General features: G+C 39.7%; 2 protein-coding genes across 7 annotated transcripts in view; one reads left to right on the forward strand and one right to left on the reverse strand.

Annotated features, from left to right (window-relative positions):
* The window catches only part of PREPL (prolyl endopeptidase like), a 19,449-nt gene extending 13,383 nt beyond the window's left edge, over positions 1-6,066 (reverse strand). For 2 of the 5 annotated variants that reach the window (XM_018915236.3, XM_018915217.3), the window contains exons 1-4: positions 5,207-5,957; positions 2,390-2,590; positions 1,821-1,887; positions 963-1,166 (exon numbers count right to left, since the gene is read on the reverse strand). In XM_018915236.3, the coding sequence (XP_018770781.2) occupies positions 963-1,166; positions 1,821-1,887; positions 2,390-2,590; positions 5,207-5,425 (691 nt within the window). In that variant the 5' untranslated portion in view covers positions 5,426-5,957. The other 3 variants (XM_050972202.1, XM_018915227.3, XM_050972203.1) reach the window with 3 other exon arrangements.
* An 87-nt stretch (positions 6,067-6,153) lies between these two features.
* The window catches only part of CAMKMT (calmodulin-lysine N-methyltransferase), a 212,371-nt gene continuing 197,837 nt past the window's right edge, over positions 6,154-20,687 (forward strand). For both annotated transcript variants that reach the window (XR_007777096.1, XM_009091232.4), the window contains exons 1-2: positions 6,154-6,574; positions 11,927-12,093. Coding sequence is in view for 1 of the 2 variants with exons in the window: in XM_009091232.4 (XP_009089480.1) it covers positions 6,476-6,574; positions 11,927-12,093 (266 nt within the window). In the remaining variant the exon portion in view is untranslated. The remainder of the gene's footprint in view (positions 6,575-11,926; positions 12,094-20,687) is intronic.

Below are 20,687 nucleotides of genomic sequence, written 5' to 3' on the forward strand. Positions count from 1 at the left end.
ACTACTTCTGTACCTCACTAACACCTGACTTACCTTTACAGGTTACTTTTACACACCTTGCCTTAGCATTAACTTTTACAGAATTTACTATTCTGATCTTTTATTATCTCTCACACCTATCTAGGCAATAGGATGTTGGTCTCTTAACTGTATTGATTCTTCTGGATCAACCTAGATAGATGTTCAAAAATCAAATGTGTTGTAAAATGTCACTGGCAAATTTTCATGTTTATTTTTCAACAGGTATCATAATCTTCAGTGTGGAAACACAACGCTAAATTCTTGCTACTCCTCATTTTTTTAACAAGGGAGTTTTACATAGAGTTTTATTTCTTTGCTCTGCCCAGGTAAATTGCTTACTGCACTAGATATACCTGATGACATCTAGCAATATAATCCAAAGTATAAGATGTGGAACACTGTATACATACTATTATACTCTTTTTGCTATATTCTTTAACAGGCTATAAAAAAAATAATGTTTTCCCATTCACTTCCATTTACCTCTGCTTCTTTTAACAGCTATGTAAAGCTCTGTAATCTATTCTGAAAGAATTGATTCAAGGCTGACTTCACTGGGCTCTGAAGTGTGACCCACATCGTGGATTCCAGTTGAAATTCCAGCCAATACTCACTAGTAGGTAGCACTTCCACGCTACCAGTGACTTCAGTTGTAGCTTCAAGGGTTTACCAACAAGAACATCCCCCAAAAAGATCTTTATATGACAAACTGTCACATCACTATATTTTGAATATAGCATATTGGATTCAATGGAAAAAATTATGACTGTTGTAATGTATATAAATGCTTTTGCAGTGAAGGACAACTTGTATTCAGGAAGCAGTCCCTGTCATCCATATCAGATAGCCTGTAATCATGCAGCATTAAAGAAACCATAAGAAAAAAAAAGATGTTACGTTGAAAGCTTGTGTGATCCACAGGATATTTATAAATGACTTACCAAAGCTAAATACACTTGGAATTACTTTTTCCACTACAGGAAGATTACCAAGTTTCATAATAATGCAGGTTGCCTCTTCAGAATTTTCACTTTTTAAGCTGATGGCCATGTATCTCTGATCTGGTGAAATTCTGATCCGTTGAATAAAGGCATCAGAAAAGCCAAGATCTTCAACACTGAATAAAATCTTAGCATTTCCCTCATCTATTAGATAGGAAAAGAGATAGCAAAAAATCTTGTAATTAAAACACTGTCAAAATGAAAGGTGATTTTTAATGTCTGTATTTAGCAAATCTGTCTCCAATATTCACAAACATTCTTCTGGAATTTATCAATAACAAATACCTGTCTTGCAAGATATTTGCAAATGCACTTTGTAAAAATAAACAAAAAATTACAGTTCCGAGGAAGAAAGTCCTGTACTTATTACTAAAAATATTTCAAAAGTGTAGATCTTGGCTTTTACTAAACATTGAACTTTAAAGCTCAGATAGCTAAAGCACGGTTGTGTTTAATAAATAAAATTTGAAATTCTTTCACCCCCCACCCCCCCCAGAAATAAAAAAGCATGGATGTTCTTTTCCTTTCTTCAAAATGTTAAGTTAGGGCTCTGCAAAGAAACGTCTTATCTCTTTCCCCTCCAGCAACTTGCCTTAGTAACAACATATACAATTCTCTCTCTTTACCTCCCCTTTTCAGATGCAGGATTCTAAAATTATTACTCTAGTACAGAATTGTATAAAAGTATTTTTAGTTAAGAAACAGAGAAGTTAAGCATTAATGCAAGAAAAGAACACTAAGTGATACATGTGTACCTTTTTAAAGAATCCTACCATATTAGGAAGAGAAATCCCTTACCATCATCTGCTTTTGCAAGAAATATGCAGCCATTCTCTTCAAAGTACACATTCTCTCCAAACCTTATCTGTTCAATACAAACAAAAATATTTCAAGTCCAGCATACTATTTCCTTTGAATCCCTATATACAGTCATTTTTCTGTACAGCACAAGTGTAACAAATTGTAACAAATGACAGAACATATATTCCATACTGAAGAAGGAACTGCACACAGCAGAAAGGTTTTTTCAGTTAGGGTACTTAAGCACCTCTACCTGCTCTAAATTTCACAGAAGGCTCAGATCACCTGCAACTGCTCTTGCAACTTACTATGTTGTGTATTCCTCATGCAAAAATCAGGTGATTATTTTATCTTTACTTGCTTTTGCTTACGGAGAAATTAAGGTAAATTCACTGTCATAACAAGTATAAGCTGTTCTAAACACAAACTGTTACTATGCACAATTATTAAAATATTCAAAATTTTTACTTAAGAAATTGAGTAAACCAGCATTTTTTTATCAGGAAAGCTTCACTGTCTTTTATTTTAGTCAGTGATGGGAAATGTTTGTATTGTTTGCCACTTACCCTTGGGCTTCTTGAATTGAGTGTATACATGTTGTGCAATTCTTTCAGTTTTTCTTTGATCCTCTTTGTCATAACTTTGTATGTTGGTGAAATGTTATTCCAGTTTTTTTGCTCTGATTTCAGAAGGTTCTTGTGCAAAAGGTCTGAAGTTACTATGGATGTATTTTGCTTCCTTTTGGAAGGGACTTTTGCTCCTTCCTGCTAAGTAAGGAAAGACAACAATGGCTACAAGCCAGCACACCAATCTGAACACATTGAGGCAATACCCCCTGAGCCACAGGCCCAAAATCACCTTTGTGTTATTACTAAAGTATATGAGAGTAAAAAAACAGCCCACAGTAGTTGGTATGTGTTTTATTTTAACTCTTCCTGATCTTTTGGGAGGCACTGTCAAATGTGCTTTACTTGACACATTGAGGTCTTCTCTTCAAAATTTAGGGTACTATTAATATATGCTCTGAATTGATTATAAGTAAATATGTTTGTTCCTGTTCTAGAACTAGGTTTTACTTTTTATGGAATTCCATTATTTTTCCTTCTTCACAGTTTTCTTTCATAATGTCCTGTCTTTAGAGTGTAATTTCTTATTTCCTTTCCTAGACAATAGTGCCCACACCTCTGTCCCTGTACCTCCGACTCCCAGCAGCTCATTCAGGTTCTTGCTCCACCTCCTCAAGTGTTAATACAAATGTTCATTACCTGCAGAATGAAGTGAACTGATATGGGTTCCACAAAAATTTTATCAGGAATAAGTTTAAGGATCTGGTTTTCCATGAAATGTGGGATTACTGCTACCTCACTGCCAACAAAGCTATCTTCTATTGTAATAAATGTTAAAAGTGTGTTAAAACTACTAGAGCAATGCTACTTCCTCTAGCATGCTGTGAAATCTCACTTGATCAAGTAGCAACCTTCACAAGTTATGTTACACTACCGTTTTGCACAGATCACACAAGGTAGCATTTTAAAACACTCAAGGTATGATTTGAATGTGTCTAAGCTTAAAAAGCAGCCTGTGCTTCATATCCTGTTTCCACTTTCCATTAAGGAATGTTGGTTTGTTCCTAGTTTGTCTTCAGAAACACATAAAACCCAAAATGTGAATGTTTCAAGTAGACTCTGAAAGGGAAACCATCTGCTCCAGTTACCAAACTCCCTATGAACAGAAACCACACCACTGCTGAGAGCTGAGGGTGTCTGTCACTGGTTCAGACAAGTCCTCCCTGTCACCTGGCATAAGGCAAAGAAATTGTGAAGGCTCTTTTAGAGAAGCTCTAGAGCAAGTGAGTGACTGGTGAAGAGGAACAAAGTGCTGGATACCAAAGGTGTACCACCTCACCCAGTCACTGGAAAAACTGTTTTAAGACAACACCATGCCCCAAACACAATGCAACCAAATAAAACAGGAGCCATAAATGGATACTTAGAAAAGCAAAAGAATGGGACAAGACAGATGATTTTCCCCAGCCTTAAGCATTTTTAGCTCAGTAATTTCCTACCCTGAACATAGTTTCTGGTTAAAAAGTCTCTCTCATATATGACATATCTATATCTCATATATGTCTCCCCTTATACCTATGTAAAATTTAAGCATCCACAACTTATTTTGACAAGTTCCACACTTTATGAATCTTTTGATGATTGTCCTTCTTTTGCTTTCAGCAATTCCCATTGTATTCATTTGGAAATATTATATAGAGCTGGTGGTGACAGTGTAGGGATGTATTAAGAGGTACAGTACACCTCCCTGCCTGGGGAAAATCCAGCAATCTTGAAAGATTTTCAGGATAGCAGAGGATCTCAGTGACAACTTATGTGCAAACATTTGCTCCAAAGCAAACAGGCACAGCCCCCTTTCAGGTGAAAGCCATGTTTGCATCCTGGGACCAGTGACACAGAGCCACATTTGTAACAACTGTGTTAGTGAAGTTCCACTGAGTAAACTGAACACACACTCTCATCCCTCCAGACCTCCTGTGTTCTCCTTGAAACATTTGCTTACATTTGAGACACAGATCAGGAACTCTTTACTTCATGGTGACAAATATAAGAGCTACAACAAGACAACCTCTGTGTCACCTCTGAAGAAACACTGTCAATTTGAAACAATTTTAGGACAACCACACACCCATCTGAAAACACGTTTAAGGATCAAATAAACCAAAACAAACATCTTTTTAAACAATACTTATGCATATAAATAAGTTTCTAGGCTGTCATACTGCAGTAAACTTTCATAATACCTCTAGCAAAATCTGTATTAGAGACACTGAGACAGAAGACCTAAAATTATTTCAGACTGCTTTCTGACTCTGTGCATGATATACTGCCATCCAATTACACAATATTTATTTACAGAAATCAATGCAAATACTTCTTAAAATATAGTTTAGAACATGTGAGCATTATGTTATATTTTAATATGATGGAAACCATGACCTTACTGGTCTACACAGAAAAGTCAAGTGTTTTTTGAGACAGCTCAGTCTGGTATAATCAGTTTGGACACTGCCTCTACACTAGCTGATCTCTCCCTGCAGTTTTCTCCTGACGCTTTACCTAAGTCTGGAAGATACTATTTTTTTCAAAATTACAATAGCAGGAAAATCAACCGAAATGCAGCTTTATGTCAAAACAGCATAGGAAAGCTGAACAATGATACATGTCCTTGAATGTAACTGATATCCTGGACTTTATTCCTCTGCTTAAAATCCTCTGGGAAATGTATATTTCTTGAACATGTGAAAAGTATGGCTGGATCCCTTAACAGATGTGCCAAGGTGGTTGCTGGTATTAGGTCTATATTTAACACTATACCTTGCAGGAAAAGAATCTGCATGGCAGGATGCTTCCAGGTGGTGCAGTCCTGTGGGTGCATGTACTTTTTGAACAGCCAAGGATGTGGCACTTTTTTGGTGCAATTTTACTGAAAGGACACACTGTTTGAGCAGGGTTATGCTTAGAGTAGTACTTGGCACTGAAGCTCATCCTTTGGAGAAGATTCCGCAGTCCAACGCAGCACATCCTAACCTTCATTTCGTGAAAAATTCTGAAAAATTCGTGAAATTTCTGAAAACCCCGAACTGCTGATCATTTACACTGTGCGTGTGAAATATACACAATGTAAACTTCAGGCGTAAATATACATACATACAGAGGAAACAGACATAGCGTAAACTTCTTCTTTCAAAGAAATGTGATTGATTCACTACGTAAATCAAATGAGAATAAGTTAAACTTTGTCTGTTTGTTAACAACTGGTACCCACATTTTAACCTGAACATTCCGGGCGGCCTAAAGTTTAACTCCAGTGAAACTGAGGGGAAGGGGAGCTGCAACCGCGCACGTCAAAACGCTGGACAGAACACAGGGAAAGTTTGGAGAAGCCGTCCCCGCTCCGTTCCCCATCATCTAACACCAAACCCACGCTCTCTCCCGAGGCTCCATGGGCAGCAGCAGCAGCTGAACCCCGTTCGCAGGAGCACTGCAGGGGACGGGCCCCACGTGTCCGGCCGGGCCCGGCGCGGGCCCATTCCCCGCCGACGCTGCCCGTCCGCCCGCGGCCCGCCCAAGCACTCGCCATGGCCGTGGCGCCGCCGCCGCTCCTGCCGCTCCCGCTCCCGCTGCGCCGGGGCTGCCCGGGATCGGACGCCGGCCGGCCGGGCGGCAGCGCTCCCGGGGGCGCTGCCCGTAACGAAGATGGCGGCAGGGCGCTTCAGCAGCCGCGGCGGCCGAGCGCCGCTGATGTCAGCGCCGGGACGCGGACCCACGGCGGGGCGGGCACGCTCCTTAGGGCTGCTTTCCCGGGCGGTCGCCGTGCCACACCCAGTCCTGTCCCCGGGCGCGGTGGCCACGGGCGACTTGTCTTGAGGCGCACCCACGCCGTGCCGGGCCTGAAGGGCACCGCGCCTCCTCGGCCGCCGAGAGTCGCTCGGCGCTGCCCTTAGCAAAGATGGCCGCGCCCCTCCTCCCGCTCCATCCCTAGCCCGGCCGGTCCCGCAGCCGCTGGATGCTCAGCGGCGCGTCCCCGCCGCCCAAGACAGCGCTCCCTCCCGCCGCACCAGCTCCTGGCGCTCCCGCCGCCGCATGGCCGAGGCTGCCGGCTCTGCGGGCCGCCCCGCCGCGGGCAGGTGCGGGGCGAGCGGCGCGGCGGCGGCCCGAGCCCGCTGGCGGCTGCTCGGACAGGTAGGGGGAGCCCGCGGGCGGGGGGCGGCATGGCGGGGCGGGCGGCGGCGCAGCCTGAGGGCAGCGCGGGGGCTCGCCCTGTTCCTCGGGCCGGGCTGTGCCCAGGGCGGCGGTGAGGCGGGTCCCGCGCCCCTCCAGGAGGATTGCGGAGGAGGGTCACGTAAAGGGGCTTGCACCACTCTCCCTGGAAAATGCGATAATAAAAATATGTACATATATATGTATGCACCTAACCCTCTCTAAAGAGAGGGGAAGCGCAGGGGCAAGCGCTGATCCCTTCACTCTCGTGACTGGTGACAGGACTTAAGGGAATGGCCTGAAGTTGAGCAGGCGAGGTTTAGATGTTAGAAAAAGGTTTTTCACCCAGAGGATGGCTGGGCACTGGAGCAGGCTCCCCAGGGAAGTGGTGTCAGGCAAGCCTGACAAGAGTTGAAGCCTGTTAGAGTTGGAGTATTTGGACAATGTTCTGAGGCACGCAGTGTGACTCTTGCAGTGTCCTGTGCAGGGCCAGGAGTTGGACTCGATGGTCCTCATGGGTCCCTTCCAACTCAGCTTGTTCTGTGCTTTTATGATTCTAAAGTGTGCCTTCAGTCGATCCCCCAAACTGCTCATGGCCTGTGTTAAAGGAGGAGGACCAGCATCCCGCTGGCACCCCTACTGCCCGAGGGGATTTTCAGGCCATGGTTTGACACCTTCCATCGATGCCGCTGGGGCTGGTTGTCCTGGCTGCCACCTCAGACTGCCTTTGGGGGGGAGCTGGGGCGAGACCCCGCTCACCTGGCTGTGAAAACTGCATTTTGCTGAGGGGCTGTGCCTGGAGGAAGGTGAGGAGGAAGAAGGAGCAAGTGGTGACATCTGTGCTGTGGTAAACAGCAGCTCCTCAGCTGCAGCCTTCCACTATTTTAGACCCTTTTGGAACAGTGCAAGGCTGGAAAGGATTCCTCTGCAGATGAGTGTAGGCATAAAGACTTAAAAATCCTAGTCTGTTTCATTGACTGTTTTTGTTATGGGGTGTGAAATTTACAGCCCTCACTTGAGTGTTTGTTTCTGTGCAGAGGACATCTGGAGCTGCCTATTGACAGAGGATGGAGGGGTGGCACTGACTCAGTGTTGGCAGCCAGGTTGGAAGGGGCACCTGCCTGCAGCTGGGTCACAGTGGGAAGCCTGGGGACATCAATATTGCACTTCATGTGTGCTTTTGAGTTTGAAATTTGCTGGTCCTGTTAAACAGGACCAACTTCTGTTTTATTATACTCCAAAGCAGGAAATGTCAAAGTTACTGGTAGGAATATCAGGTTTGTCTTTGTAGGTTTCTGTTCTAGCGGCCTATGTAAGCTGCACTCTGTGGCTGTACTAGCTGTTATTTCTTCTCAACATGTAGTGCCTTTGGCATGTTCCTGTCTCTTAAAATCATAAGGAGCTTTTCATAACAACCCCATAGACTGGGGTTGTCCAAGAGTGCATGTAGGTATTTGGGGGGGAAGGCTTCTCTTTTTTCCTCAAACTACATGGATCTGTGACCTTTACCTCTGCAGATTCTCTTGATTTTTCCATGTTCTTTAGCTTTTCTGTTGATTTTTATATGGTACAATGAGCAAGGATCAATTTAATCTTACTGGTATATCTGAAGTAAAAATCAGTTCTGTGCTCTTTGATACAGTGCTGCTCAGATCTATCTATGGATTGGAAGAAGGTATCAACCTCCCTTTAAATCCATTTTTAAAGGAGCACTGTCAAAGTGTTTCTTACAATGTTTTTAAAAGCACTTTTCATACGGCTTATAATAACGCCTTACGTGAAATCAGTTCTGTGGTGTGTTTATATCTTGAATTTGCTTTCTTTCAGTGCACACACAAATTGATTTACTAAGGTAAGGATGCTTGAGTGCATGCTCGCTGATTTAATTAAGAAAAAAAAGCTTTTATGAGGTATCCTATGATGCTAGCATAAAGAACCAGGGGTTTGCGTAATTACCTGTGTGCTCTTTATCAATGAAATGTTTTATGTATGTACTGAGTTTGAAGTTTGACAATATTTTTAAACTTAGTCTGTCAGAATCAAGAAAAGTATTTTTTGCATTTAAAAAAACGCCAAGGGAAGTTACCCATTTACTGTGCATTTGTAAATGACTGGATCAGTTCTCAAAGGCTGTGTTTTGAGCTCTGCCAGTCTCTGTGGCTGAAGGCATTATCAAGTCAGTAGTTTTCAGCAGGGAAGTTAGAGCAATAGGCATGCTTTAGGTTCCTTCCTATATGTACATTTGCTCCCTAGAGAAATTTTCATGAAATCTGTAAGCTTTTTTTTTTTAATCCTGCCTGTTGCCTTCCTCTTGCTCTTCTCACACAAACCTCAGAGTCACAGATTATGCTGAGCAGGAAAGGAGGCACAAGGATCATCAAGTTCAGTTCCTAGCCCTGCCCAGGGCCATCCCTAAGAGCCACACCATGTGCCTGAGAGTATGTTGTCACCTGCTAATGTACTTTAACTTCCAGAAGTGAAAAATAAAAGCTAAAGTGAGGACAGGTCAGTGACACTTTTTTTCCCTGAAGAGGAGCACTTCTTAAACAAATTTTCATCTCTTCCTGCTCTTCTCTCTGTGTAGGGTGCCTGTGCTTCAGATCTTTTTTCCATGTTTTTGTTAGTCTTGAGTTTGTAAATTATTTGTGGTTGGATAAAACACTTGGGTAAATAAATTATTTATAAAAGTAAATACTATAGTCCTATGGATGATATTTAGAGTGCAGTTACAGGTTATATTGTAGTTGATTGTGTAGAAACTTTCTTGCATGTACAAAATACCATGTTGCAGTCACTGCCAGGGAACTGGCAGAGGTTTGTAGACCATAAGCTGCTACTGAATTTGGCTCTTAGTGCAGCTAGGCCTAAAACAAGGATATCCAAGTACAGAGAATTTCAGGTGACTGCCTTTCTCCATGTTGTTTGTGGGAGATTCTTTTTTGGTGAGGTTTTTTCTTTTAAGAGTTATCAACCAGTTTTAGGTTTTATAGGAAGACCTAAACATGGTTCTAATACTGTAATTAAATACCAAGGGCATTGAAATTGAGATCTGTGGTAATATTTTGCCAGAATTGTTGTAGAACATTTTCGGTGATGAGTTAAGATAGGTTTATCATATTTTGTTTTTATCAGTGGGTTATTCTATAGCAGCAATTTATCTTTGTACCTTATTTAACACAACTGTGGTCCTCTTAGGAATAGACTTGAGAAACCCCCCCACTTTGATCCATATGTAAAAAATACAGAGTTAGATATAAATGATGTAACATATTCTCCATTTCTGCTATTTTCTCAGTTTTACGTAGGGTTTTAAAATATTTGACCTGTTGTTGTAATTTTCAGATATTAGACCACTTGATTTTTGTTTGAGGCTGTGGGAGAAATGTTCTTTTGAGTGTTCAAATGCTCATGAGAATTTCTGCTAACCCAGGGAATTAATTTTGCAGAGTGGCTATAAGATGTCTCTGTACAGCAAAAACTGAAAATAGAAAACTGTTGTTGCCACTTGTATGTTGTATTTTTTTTCCTGCTAGTAATGGCTTGCTATTGCTTTAAAGAAGTCCCCAAACAACACACTTTTCTGAAAATTAGGTCTTGCTGGTTTTCTTTAGTTGTCAAGATAGTCCATTTTATTTTCAGGCACACAGCTATTACATGAAGGTCTTAATTTTGCTAGTCTTTTAATTTTGTTTCCTGCTTTGATTTTTTGTGTGTGTACTTTTCTCACATGTTACAAAGTAGTGTGGACAGCACCCAGACATTTTTAATACTTCATGGAAAATGCCTCTCACATGATGAGACCTGCCAATGAAAATAGCTCCAAAAGCAGTAAGCCTGATGTCTCAGACCTGCTGTGAAGTACCAAAAGTGTAGCAAATATAATTGTTCTGCTCACATATGTAGTACTTCCAAATATCCTGCAAAATAATAGGTCATGGCCCCAAACTGTAAGGCTTTTAAAGGGGAGTACATTTTCAGTTAAAGCATGTTAACACAGCAAAAAAATCACTGACCCCTTTTTTTTTTTTTTGTACACATCCTGTATGCAAAGCTTCTATTTCAAATTTCATAATTCTGGAGAGCTGTTTCTCATTTGACTTATCTCTAGGTGACAACAACTTTTAAATTGCAGTGCTGTCCTACTCAATGGAGGTCTTCCTTGTACCCTTATCAATTTATAGGCATGAGTTTATTTTCTGCTCTGGTTTTTTTGTTTGTTTTTGTTTGTGGGTTGTTTTTTTTTTTTTTTGGTTTTTAATCCATTACTGGGGACTGCATATGCACCTAAATTTAAAAAATACAATGGCAATTATTTATATATTCTCTCCAATGTTAGGAGAAAGAAGTTAAATCTAGGACATGTTTCCTTCCACATCACTGCCCTTAGAAATAAATCTTTTTGTCTGGCAGGGAAATGCTGGCTGTCTTCTGAGCAATGGCACAGCTCAAGCAGCTGAATGCTGGGTTCTCTTGCACAGAGGGGTTGATACCTCACTCCCTAAAGATGGCTGAGTGCAGCAGACTAGACAGGACAGAGAGCCCACGTTTTCATTTTCCTGAACAAGTGTTTTAATCATTTAAGAAATGCAGATGACATTCTGTCTCTGTCACTGCCTTGAAATCTTCGGTCTCTTAGCACTGAACTTGGTGCTCTCAGAGTATTTTGGGGTTCACCTGAAGTCTGGCTCGTGTGTCAGTCCCCTTATGAGGGCCTGATTGGGGAATATAGAGTTGTGGTGTCTGAAAGTCTGGGGCCTGGGATAGGAAGCAATTTTCTCAACTTAGGGAACTTTGGCAGCATCTCTGCAAGTGTGCAGCAGAAAACTTCTTGGCTAGGAAGGAATCTGTCAGGGGAACACACAACACTGTGGGGATCATGTTTTGGGTTTGTCATTTTAATTCTACAACAGATACCTTTGTCTTTTTTGTTGTTGACTTTTTTCCTCCTCTATAGGGACAGTGGGTGGCACAGAAATTGCTTGGGGAGGGCACTGCTTGGGCTGTGAAACTTGGTAGAATGAGAGGATGGGAAGAACCCAGTTTGGCCCTCTAATTTTTGCATGGGTTTGCTGGAGCTTGAGTTAAAAAAGCAACTTTTTGTGCTTCTGAACACAGTACATTTACTTTAGTTATTGAGACATAATTCATAACTCTCTCTCTTGACTCCTGCCATCAATACCTCTGTATTTTGTTCAGGCTTGACTTTGTTATTCATAACTGCTAGCTGATAGCATATCCATTATGGTTTCCCTCTTCACTCAAAAAGACATGGGTTTGTTCTTTTCTTGTTTTATTGCTTTATTGTTAATGTTTAATTTGTTCTTCATTTCAAAGGTCCTGAGGAAAAAGCACTTGAAAGATGTGCATCTCCAACAAGTATCTGTCAGAAGGTTTGCATCATTCAATCTCTTTTCAATAGAAGACCAGAACGCAGAAGAGGAAACTGGGACCTGGGTTCAGTATAGAAGCATCTTTTATCCCAAGTACAGTGTCTCCTTAAGGTAACCACAATTTAAATTTCAAGTAAGATCTTGAATCGGCCTCAGATATAAAACTCATTAGTCATTCTTCCAATGTTTTGTGTAACTAGGGCATAGTTTACAAATAAACTGATAAGTGTTATTTTTAGTTGTTTGGTACAGTAAGCAGCTTGTCTGACTCTTCTTTCTGGTACATTTCACTGAAGTGGCCGAGCTTGCCTGAAAGTACTGATGCTTGTAGCTAAAACAGAATGCAAATATGAGCATGTATTTGATATTTTAACAGCTTTCTGGTTTGAAATTCTTCAGCTATACATAGGATATAAAAAAACCTGAACACAGTTATTTATGGTCTTAAAACTTTTTATGACATGATGTTATTAATAAGATTCTCAAAGGTTTTTGGTAATTATCTATATTTTTATTCAGTTTTCTTCTTAGTGCTTTTTAAAAAATTCATTGATAATTTGGCAGCCAAATTCTTACAAAATAATATATACTTAATGGAGCAATTTTATATTAGGGCAGTTCATTTTTATTAAAGAAATTGACAATTAGAAAGTCCAAGCACATGCAAACAGAGCAACAGAAAGCTTACTTCCCCTCTAAAAAACCCTCTGAAGGAATTTCAGTGAATTCTCAGTAGCTTTGTTTATAACTCTCATTCATTACTGTGTTTGTGGGGTTTTGTTTCTGTTTTTCTTTTCTGTTGCTTTGGTCTTCTTTTCCACCTTCAGTTTTGTATCTACCATACTTGGTTTCCCTCAGGAAGTTTGCAACTTAAGAATTCCTGCATTGATGCTTGTTCTGCAGCATCTAATTATATCTTTGAAGGTGGAGGATTTTGCATTGTCTTCACAGTGGAAGATGTTCTGGAGAGCCCAATCAAGAAGTGCATTTTTGTTTACCTGAGACTTTAATTTAAAAGTCGAGCTTAGGAATTAAGATCTAGCACAAAAAAGTGGCCATCATTAAACTGCAACATTTTTGCAAGGTTTTAAAATGAACTGATGAGAAAAAATCAAACCAAACTAAAGGAACCCCACAATACTCCAGGCAGATCATTTTAAATTTGCATCTGGATGTAAAGTCAAGAACAAAATTCCTTAGAGCTTTATCAAGTCCTAATTTTCCATTTTCCAGGCTTACACTCAGTGATGTTAAAAGGGCTCAGAGGAAACTTTTCCTCTGGAAAACTGCTGTTAGTAATAGAAGTAGGTGCAGTGTTTTTCATGGAAAGACTTTTCCTGTAAACCGCCACCAGTAAATGCTGAGGATTAATGCAAACACTGACAGTCTACGTACGCCTTGTGCAGTGTCCCTATTCCTTGTTTCTAGGTCTCCAGAGGCACACTGGGGATAGGAAGCACAAGGTGTTTAGGTAGAATTTGGGCTGGACAAGGCTGCAATCCCTTACAATGCAGCCCTGAACTCCTTTAGTTCACCGTCATGGCTTGCAATGCTTGCTGTCACTTGATTTAATTGTTCTGAAGTTTCAAGATAGGAGAAGAGCTAAGGTTCACCTGTGCTGGCAATGCAGAAGCCAGGAAATGTCAGACTGATCCTGCTGTGGGCTTCTGTTTCCACCACTTTCTATGCCATCACTTTATTTGGTATTATTTGGCTAATAAGACACAGCTCAACTATAGACTTTGAACGAGTATGTTTATTTATGCGTTATTTTCTTGTGTTTCTTTAATCTTGTTCAGTGGAAATGTATAGATTCTGTGCTGGAGGAGGCTCACACCACATTTCCAAAACTGAATATTGAGGAGAATATGGACATTGTCCTCTGATGGGGATTTTTATTTTATGTTTTCCCTGCATTTGTTCCTTTCCAAAAGATATTCAGTGACCTCTAAAAATAGTAATCACTGATCATTTTAGGAATAATGATCAGAACTTGCTTAGTCTTACGCACTTCTATATTAAAATGTCTTCTCCACACTGAAGCAGTGACTATACATAGAGTATACTTACTATTTCAGAATATTGCAGGAGGTGAAGAAGGGAAGGAGAAAATACTGTGGTTTTTTTCAAGGAACAGGGTATAAATAGACTGCAACAAAATTGACTTCACCATGAGTCAGTGTTAAATAAAGTTTTCTTCCCAGTTTTTGCAAAAGCAGTAATTTAGGGGATCAGCATAACAGTTTAACATACATAACGAAGCAACAGTTCATCTTGCTGAAACTTACATATCTAAAAGATAAAAAATCTTGGTGTAAGCATTCCTGGATCTTTGGAAACTGATCATGTGTTGGAAACTTAAGCATTCTCTGTATGTCTGACAGCCTTCCCTTGGTTTTCCTCTGTCCACTGGCAAAATTTTATTTATAATAATATTTGACAGCAGAAATAATTTAGCAAGTTAACAAGAGCATAATATTAACAATAACTTCAGTCAGGTAAATCCAGAACAGCATGCTTGAATAGGAAAACCTTTTTATATCTTTTTGTCAGGAAAAAAAAAATGTTGCTATGACCTCTCTAAAATCTTGACAGAAGTGCTTCGGAATTTTCATCTACATTTGTTTTCCTTATGCATTAACATCTTCTTGGAAAAGCTCATTGCATATGTTTGATGTTAAAAGGGTTGTCAGCTAATATCTTGACGAGACTAAATACTTAAGAAAGTTCATAAGGTTGTTAGTGGCTTTTGGCAAAGAGTATAAAGGTCAAGCTGTATCAGTTCAAGGGCTGTCAAAACTGATAAAATTGTATATTCAGATATGCTATGACCTAGCTGGAATTACTGCTCTAGAGGGGCTTGGAACCAGTTTGTCAGGAAAATAGAAGCTTTTGTAGGAACTACCAGTCATGTGTGTGCTTTTCTCAAGTTTGTTGGTTTTGCTGTTTCTCTATCTAAATTCAGGCTGGATTCATATCTCAGAAAGAAGAACTTATGCCATATTTTTCTGTCACTAGTTTATTTTTTTTTTTTTTGCATCATTCTTAATAACAAATCTTCCAAAGCAGAAAGTCAGAAGCCCCAGTATAAGGCAATTTTCAGCTTAAAAAATTTAAGCTGAATTTAGGTGCTGTTTTGACTAGATCCTTGAAGTGAGATATCATTTACTCATTTTAGAAATCTCCATAACTCTTCTGGGTTAACAGTGATCTCCAGTGTACTTAATGAAATGTTAATTCATAATACATGGTGGAACGTGGTCTCAAGGTTTGTTTAGGTACTAAGGTGCTTCACAGTAGCTCTGGGATATCAAAAGGAGTGTCTGGTGAGTGTGTTAGCAATGAAAGGTGTGTCAAAATGAAATTACTTTTGTTAGAATCCAAAACCTCATTTGCTTAGTGTAGTCTCATCTGGGTTTGTATTGTGTTTGATGTTCCTACTCACTGCATCCTTGTCTTGATGATGTTAATTGAGCTTTATCTTTCTTGACCTGAACCCTGGATGCTCAGACAATTTCTGTGTATTTCTCACATGCTAATTGACTTTTTTTCCACACTCTGTAGGTTTCTTTTTGGTGTTTGAATTTGTCCAGGAGCATCTTGTTCATCCACATAGGCCTCTTGGTTTTCTTATCTGACTTCCTCTTGTTCAGGATGCACAATTCCAGAGGTGATCCTTGGATATTAGCCAGCTTTCTTGGGCCCCTCTTCTCTCCAGGTCTTTATCCTATGGTATTCTACCAAACAGTTTCCTGAAGAGGCCAAAGTCTGCATTCCAGAAGTCCAGAGTAGCAAGCTTGTTTTGCACCCTTCTCACTGCCCTAAGGATCTCAAACTCTACCATTTCATGGTCCTGGCTGCCAAGGCTTCCTGGGAGATTCACATTTCCCATCAGCCCCTCCTTGTTGGAAAGAACAAGGTCCAGCATAGCACTTCTCTTTGTCAGCTCCTCTTGAAAAGAGAAGCAATTCAGGAACCTCCTGGATTTTTTATGCCCTGGTGTGTTGTCCCTCCAACAGCTATGGGGGTGGTTGAAAGTCACCATGCAGACCAGGGCTTGGGAATGCAAGGCTGCTCCTCTCCCTGTCTGTAGAGGGTTTCATCTGTTGGTGTCCCTGTGTCCCTGTAGCAAACCCCCACTATAATGTTACCAGTCCCTGCCCTCCCTTCAATCCTCCCTTCAAACCCATCAGATCTTTCTTGGCTCCTCGTCCATCCCCAGGGGGAACTACAAGCACTCCAGCTTGACAGACAGCACCACTGTCTCCATATCTTCCCTGTGGTTTTATTTATAGAACTTTCAGGTGTGTTTGTTAGCTTTTTCAAGTTCTACTTAACTGTGGCAGTACTTCACTTTGCTGTTAACACATATTCAGCGCATGCATAATTTTTTTTCTTCAGGATAGGAAGATATATAGTAAGTAAATAGAACTATTAAAAATATTTATTTAATACTGCCTTTCTAAATCCTTGTATTCTTCATCAGGAATGTGCTTTTAAATTTGAATTTTGTATGAATAGTTTTAGCAATTATAGATCATAAAGATGCAGTGTCTCACTGTGGAGATGGTGCCTGCCTTTTAGATAGAAAAATTGTTCTTTTATTTGAGTTAAAAAAGGACCAATCAATATCTTCAAGTTTTCTATTTCAGGATATGGATTTGCTTTTAAATTGTAGGCTCATTTTAAGAAAACAGTGCAAAAATAAGTTATTTCTGTGGTAAAATATTTTCCATTGATCAGTCATTTGCTGTTTCAAATACTCAAGTGCAGAACTGAAAGGAACAATGTCAGCAGGTTACAGGAAGGGCCAAATCTTTATAAAAGGTGTTTGGTGTACTTTGCAAGATGTCATGCCTTTATTCTGAATATGAAAGAACCTGTAGATAAAAATATGACAGAAACTATTAGATGATTCTAGACCTGTGGTTTAGAAATGAGGGGCATGCAGAGACACCACCTGTATGAGGCAAGCTGTGTGTTAGAAGATGGTATGGGACTGAATTCCATTGGCTGTTCCTCTTGGATTTTTCTCCTAATAACATTTTCAATTTTTAATGGTTTTTTATTTTAGGGGTAGGGATTGAAAAAGTAAAGGGAAACAAATTTCAATGAATATTGCCTACTTATGGACAATTTATGTGGATATGACAAACTTGCTTTCTTCCATTTATTGCATGTTAAGAGACAGTGTGTGAACTTAGCAGCATAAGGGGTTGGCCCTAGGAGCTGGAAATGGAGGAGAGAGATGAAAAGTGATTTGACAATGTACTTCTTTTATTCACTGATCAAGCAATGGCTGTTCCATCATATTGCCCAAGATGTGTGTATTTGTAAAAAAGAATTGTAGTCAAAAAAGCTTTGTTTCAGTTTCTTGCCATATTAAGCAGGGATCTAGAACTGGAGTGAAAGAAGAGTTCACTTTTTTTTTTTTTTTTCTGTACTCTGGCCCAGAAAGAGCATCTGATAGATAGCAAAGTTTGCAGCTAACTCTGAGGTTCTTAGTGGGCCACAGTGACAATTGATGGTGGTATACAGCAAGCTTTTTTGTGAAGTACCCTTAACAGTAATTTTTTTATCATTATCCCATCTTTCATTTTTCACAAATATCCTTTTAATCTGTACATAGGTTATTAGTTTATGGTGATGTGTTTGGTTTTTCTCCCTTTTCATATTATGTGGAAATGTATTCTATCTTAGATTTTGTAGGTTTTTAAAGTTAATATAGGCACATACTTACTTGTGTTATTTTTCATCATTCAGTTTGAGAATAATATAAAAGGAAAGAAGGAACTTACTTTTGTTTCATTATGGTTGATGAAAAGCATGCTTTAATAGGGACCTACTGAAGGATTTTTTTTGTACTATCCATAGCTATTTTTATATACATGGAAAAGTCTGCCACTTGTGTTGCCTGAATTGGAGAGGAAGGAACATTAATATATTTAAAGGTTGATCTCACTCTCTCTGACTTCATCTGAAGTTGATTTATTTGTAGTTCAGAGTAAGGAATTCTGCTTTGCTTTGTATCAGGAGAAACATGAATTGAATTACTTTATTGTTCATAGATTTGTCTTGTATTACTCACTGCCTCAGCCATAGAAATTTTTTGCCTGTTGTTCCTTGGAGACTTATTGTAAGAACACTGTGAATCAGATTAACCATGCCAGCCTGAAATTCACTTTTTCCATGATGCTTACCTGTGCTTCTTTGAAGTACTTTGTTGATCTCAGCAATCAGAGCTTTGAACTTCTTTGAACTGAATGACATCCATTACATGTTCTAAAGCACTGAATACTAATGTTCTTCTGTATTTTGAGATATTTGTGGAAATTTATGGGAATTTAAGGGTTGGGGTTTAATCCCAAGCTTTTGTGATTCTTTTCCTTGACTTTGATAATTCAGTGCACATGACACTTAAAACTCTATCAGCTGCACTGTGGAAAGCTGTGATGGTGACAGGCACTCATGGAAACAAGATGTGCTGTGTCTTGGCAGTTTTCTCTGGCTTTGCTGATGGAGGAGCAGCTGATGGGATGGGACAGGGAAGCAGCAGCTGTTACAGAACTGTTGAGGATGTATGTGCAGGGCAGTGGATCCTAAACTACCGGCTCTGGTTTTTAGGTGCAGGACTGAGTAGCACACTATTTATGGCGGAATTTGGGGTTAGAGAACACCTGTGTTTACAGGTGCATGTCACTTTAGGTCTATGAGTAAGGCCTGTGATGGAAGAGTTATGGAATACCTGGTGCAGAGTTTGTCTGCAGGCTCCACAAGTACTGATCTCCAAACGGAGAAACATGGCTATTGCTGTTTGGAAGTGTGTTTTCCTGAGCTGTCCCTTTCACAAGTAGATCAGCTGTTGGCATGTTGCTTTCCTCAGTCCTAAAACTGGTCTGCTGGAAGAGATTATGCTCAATTCCTCAGTTTTTGGATAGCACAAATTTTAAGCAGTTTTGGCTAGTGTGGTGGTTTTATAATTTCTCCTTTTTGTGTTTGCCTACCTTTTGATCCTGAAGTATATAAACTGTATTCTTTTCTAGACCAAAGCAGCTCACTTACTTCTGTTTTTCTTTCTTCATTCTGTTAACTACTGGTACTAGGCTATTAAATTTTTATCCTTACCTTTGTTTGTTTCATTTGGGGAGTTACATGAAAAATCTTTAGATATGAACTATGTACATAAAGAAATATGGGGGGGGGAAGCAACCAAAACTTGTTATCCCAAGACTGCCCTGCATGCCAACAGAGATTTAAATATTTCTTTACTTCCTCAGCATCTCCCACCCTCCATTTGCATTCATTTAGAGATGAGGCATTCACAGTTTTGTGAGAGCCCCCAACAGCCCCAGACATATGCAGAGTTACAGAGTTTATAGGGTTCTGATGAGTCATGGGGGAAGAGTTTAAAGGCATGCTCTGTGGCTGGCAGAACTACCAAACCTCTGTCCTTTCTTGTTACTTCCCTTGCACCAGTTCTGTTGCATTGGCTGTCCAATTTGATGGAAAACAAACTTGCAAAAAAGAAGTACATTTAAAATCCATATGATCCATCAGCATTTTTGTAGACTTCCTCTGCAGAGAAGACATGTAATTTTGGTTTGGTTTTGTGTACCTGGGAGAAGAGTGCTCATGTCCAGTTGAATCTTTTGTAACATTTCTCATATATTTCTTTGTGACTTCTGATGAGCTCAGTTCAGTTTGTTAATTTGATTTCCATTTGATTTTCTTTTTTAAGAATTAGTTGGCTGTTTGGTGCTTCTCAAAATTTGACTTGTTAATGTTTCTTTATTTAATGCTTATGCGTATCAGAAGCTATAAATAGTGGGGTTTTCACAATAAATATGCAATTTCATGTTTGCAAAATGATTGATTTCCCCCCCCCATTCTTACAGCAGTCTTTCTTCAGGAAAGAACAGCTGAGAGAATGAGAACTAATTTTGTAGGTGAAAAATTCTGGGATTTATTGCATTTTTTTTTAGTATTTCAAATTAGTGTGTTCCCAAACAGCCTTAGAAGCTATATTTGAAACAGTATTAAAACCCTATATTTTCATATTTTGCTGCCTTGCTGAATTCCTTCTAAATTTTCTTTAATGCATTTGTGAAACAGCTGTGTGATCTGATTGTTGTAAAGTGTGAGACTAATATTTTGTTCATTTTGGGCTTAGATTAGTTTGGAATACTTAAAACAATATTAGATGCTTTTTTATGTGTGTACTACTGCACATTTGAAGGCAGATCTTAGGTAAATTTTTATTCAGTTTTGGTGCTTGTTCTTTCTGCTGCTGTCAGTGTTTTGCTCACTGCATTCTAAAATTTGCACTTGGTGTATGAAATTTAGGTAATTAATTTATTATCCCCACTTTCGAATGTTTATTTCACATGGGTTATGCAAATGTAAAAAAAAATGCAGTTCACTGAACTCATTAATCAGCATTAACTTAATTAAGTATTCTTGATTTTGTGGGAGAAAATAGGAATGTGCATACAGCTGCTGTTCAGAAATACTTTATGGATTTTCTCTTTCAAAGAAATTGGTTTACCAAAGTTCCTCCTTTCCTCTATGTAACTTCCACAACTAAATAAAAATTGATGCTCCTTGTTAATGTTTTCCTCCTGCCAGTAGTTTCTGAGAAACAATCCTCCTGATTCATGGATTTCAGTGCTGGGACTTTGAAGACTGGTGATTGTCCCCTTGTTTTC

Source organism: Serinus canaria, chromosome 3 (genome assembly GCF_022539315.1).
Source record: "Serinus canaria isolate serCan28SL12 chromosome 3, serCan2020, whole genome shotgun sequence".
NCBI lineage: Eukaryota > Metazoa > Chordata > Aves > Passeriformes > Fringillidae > Serinus > Serinus canaria.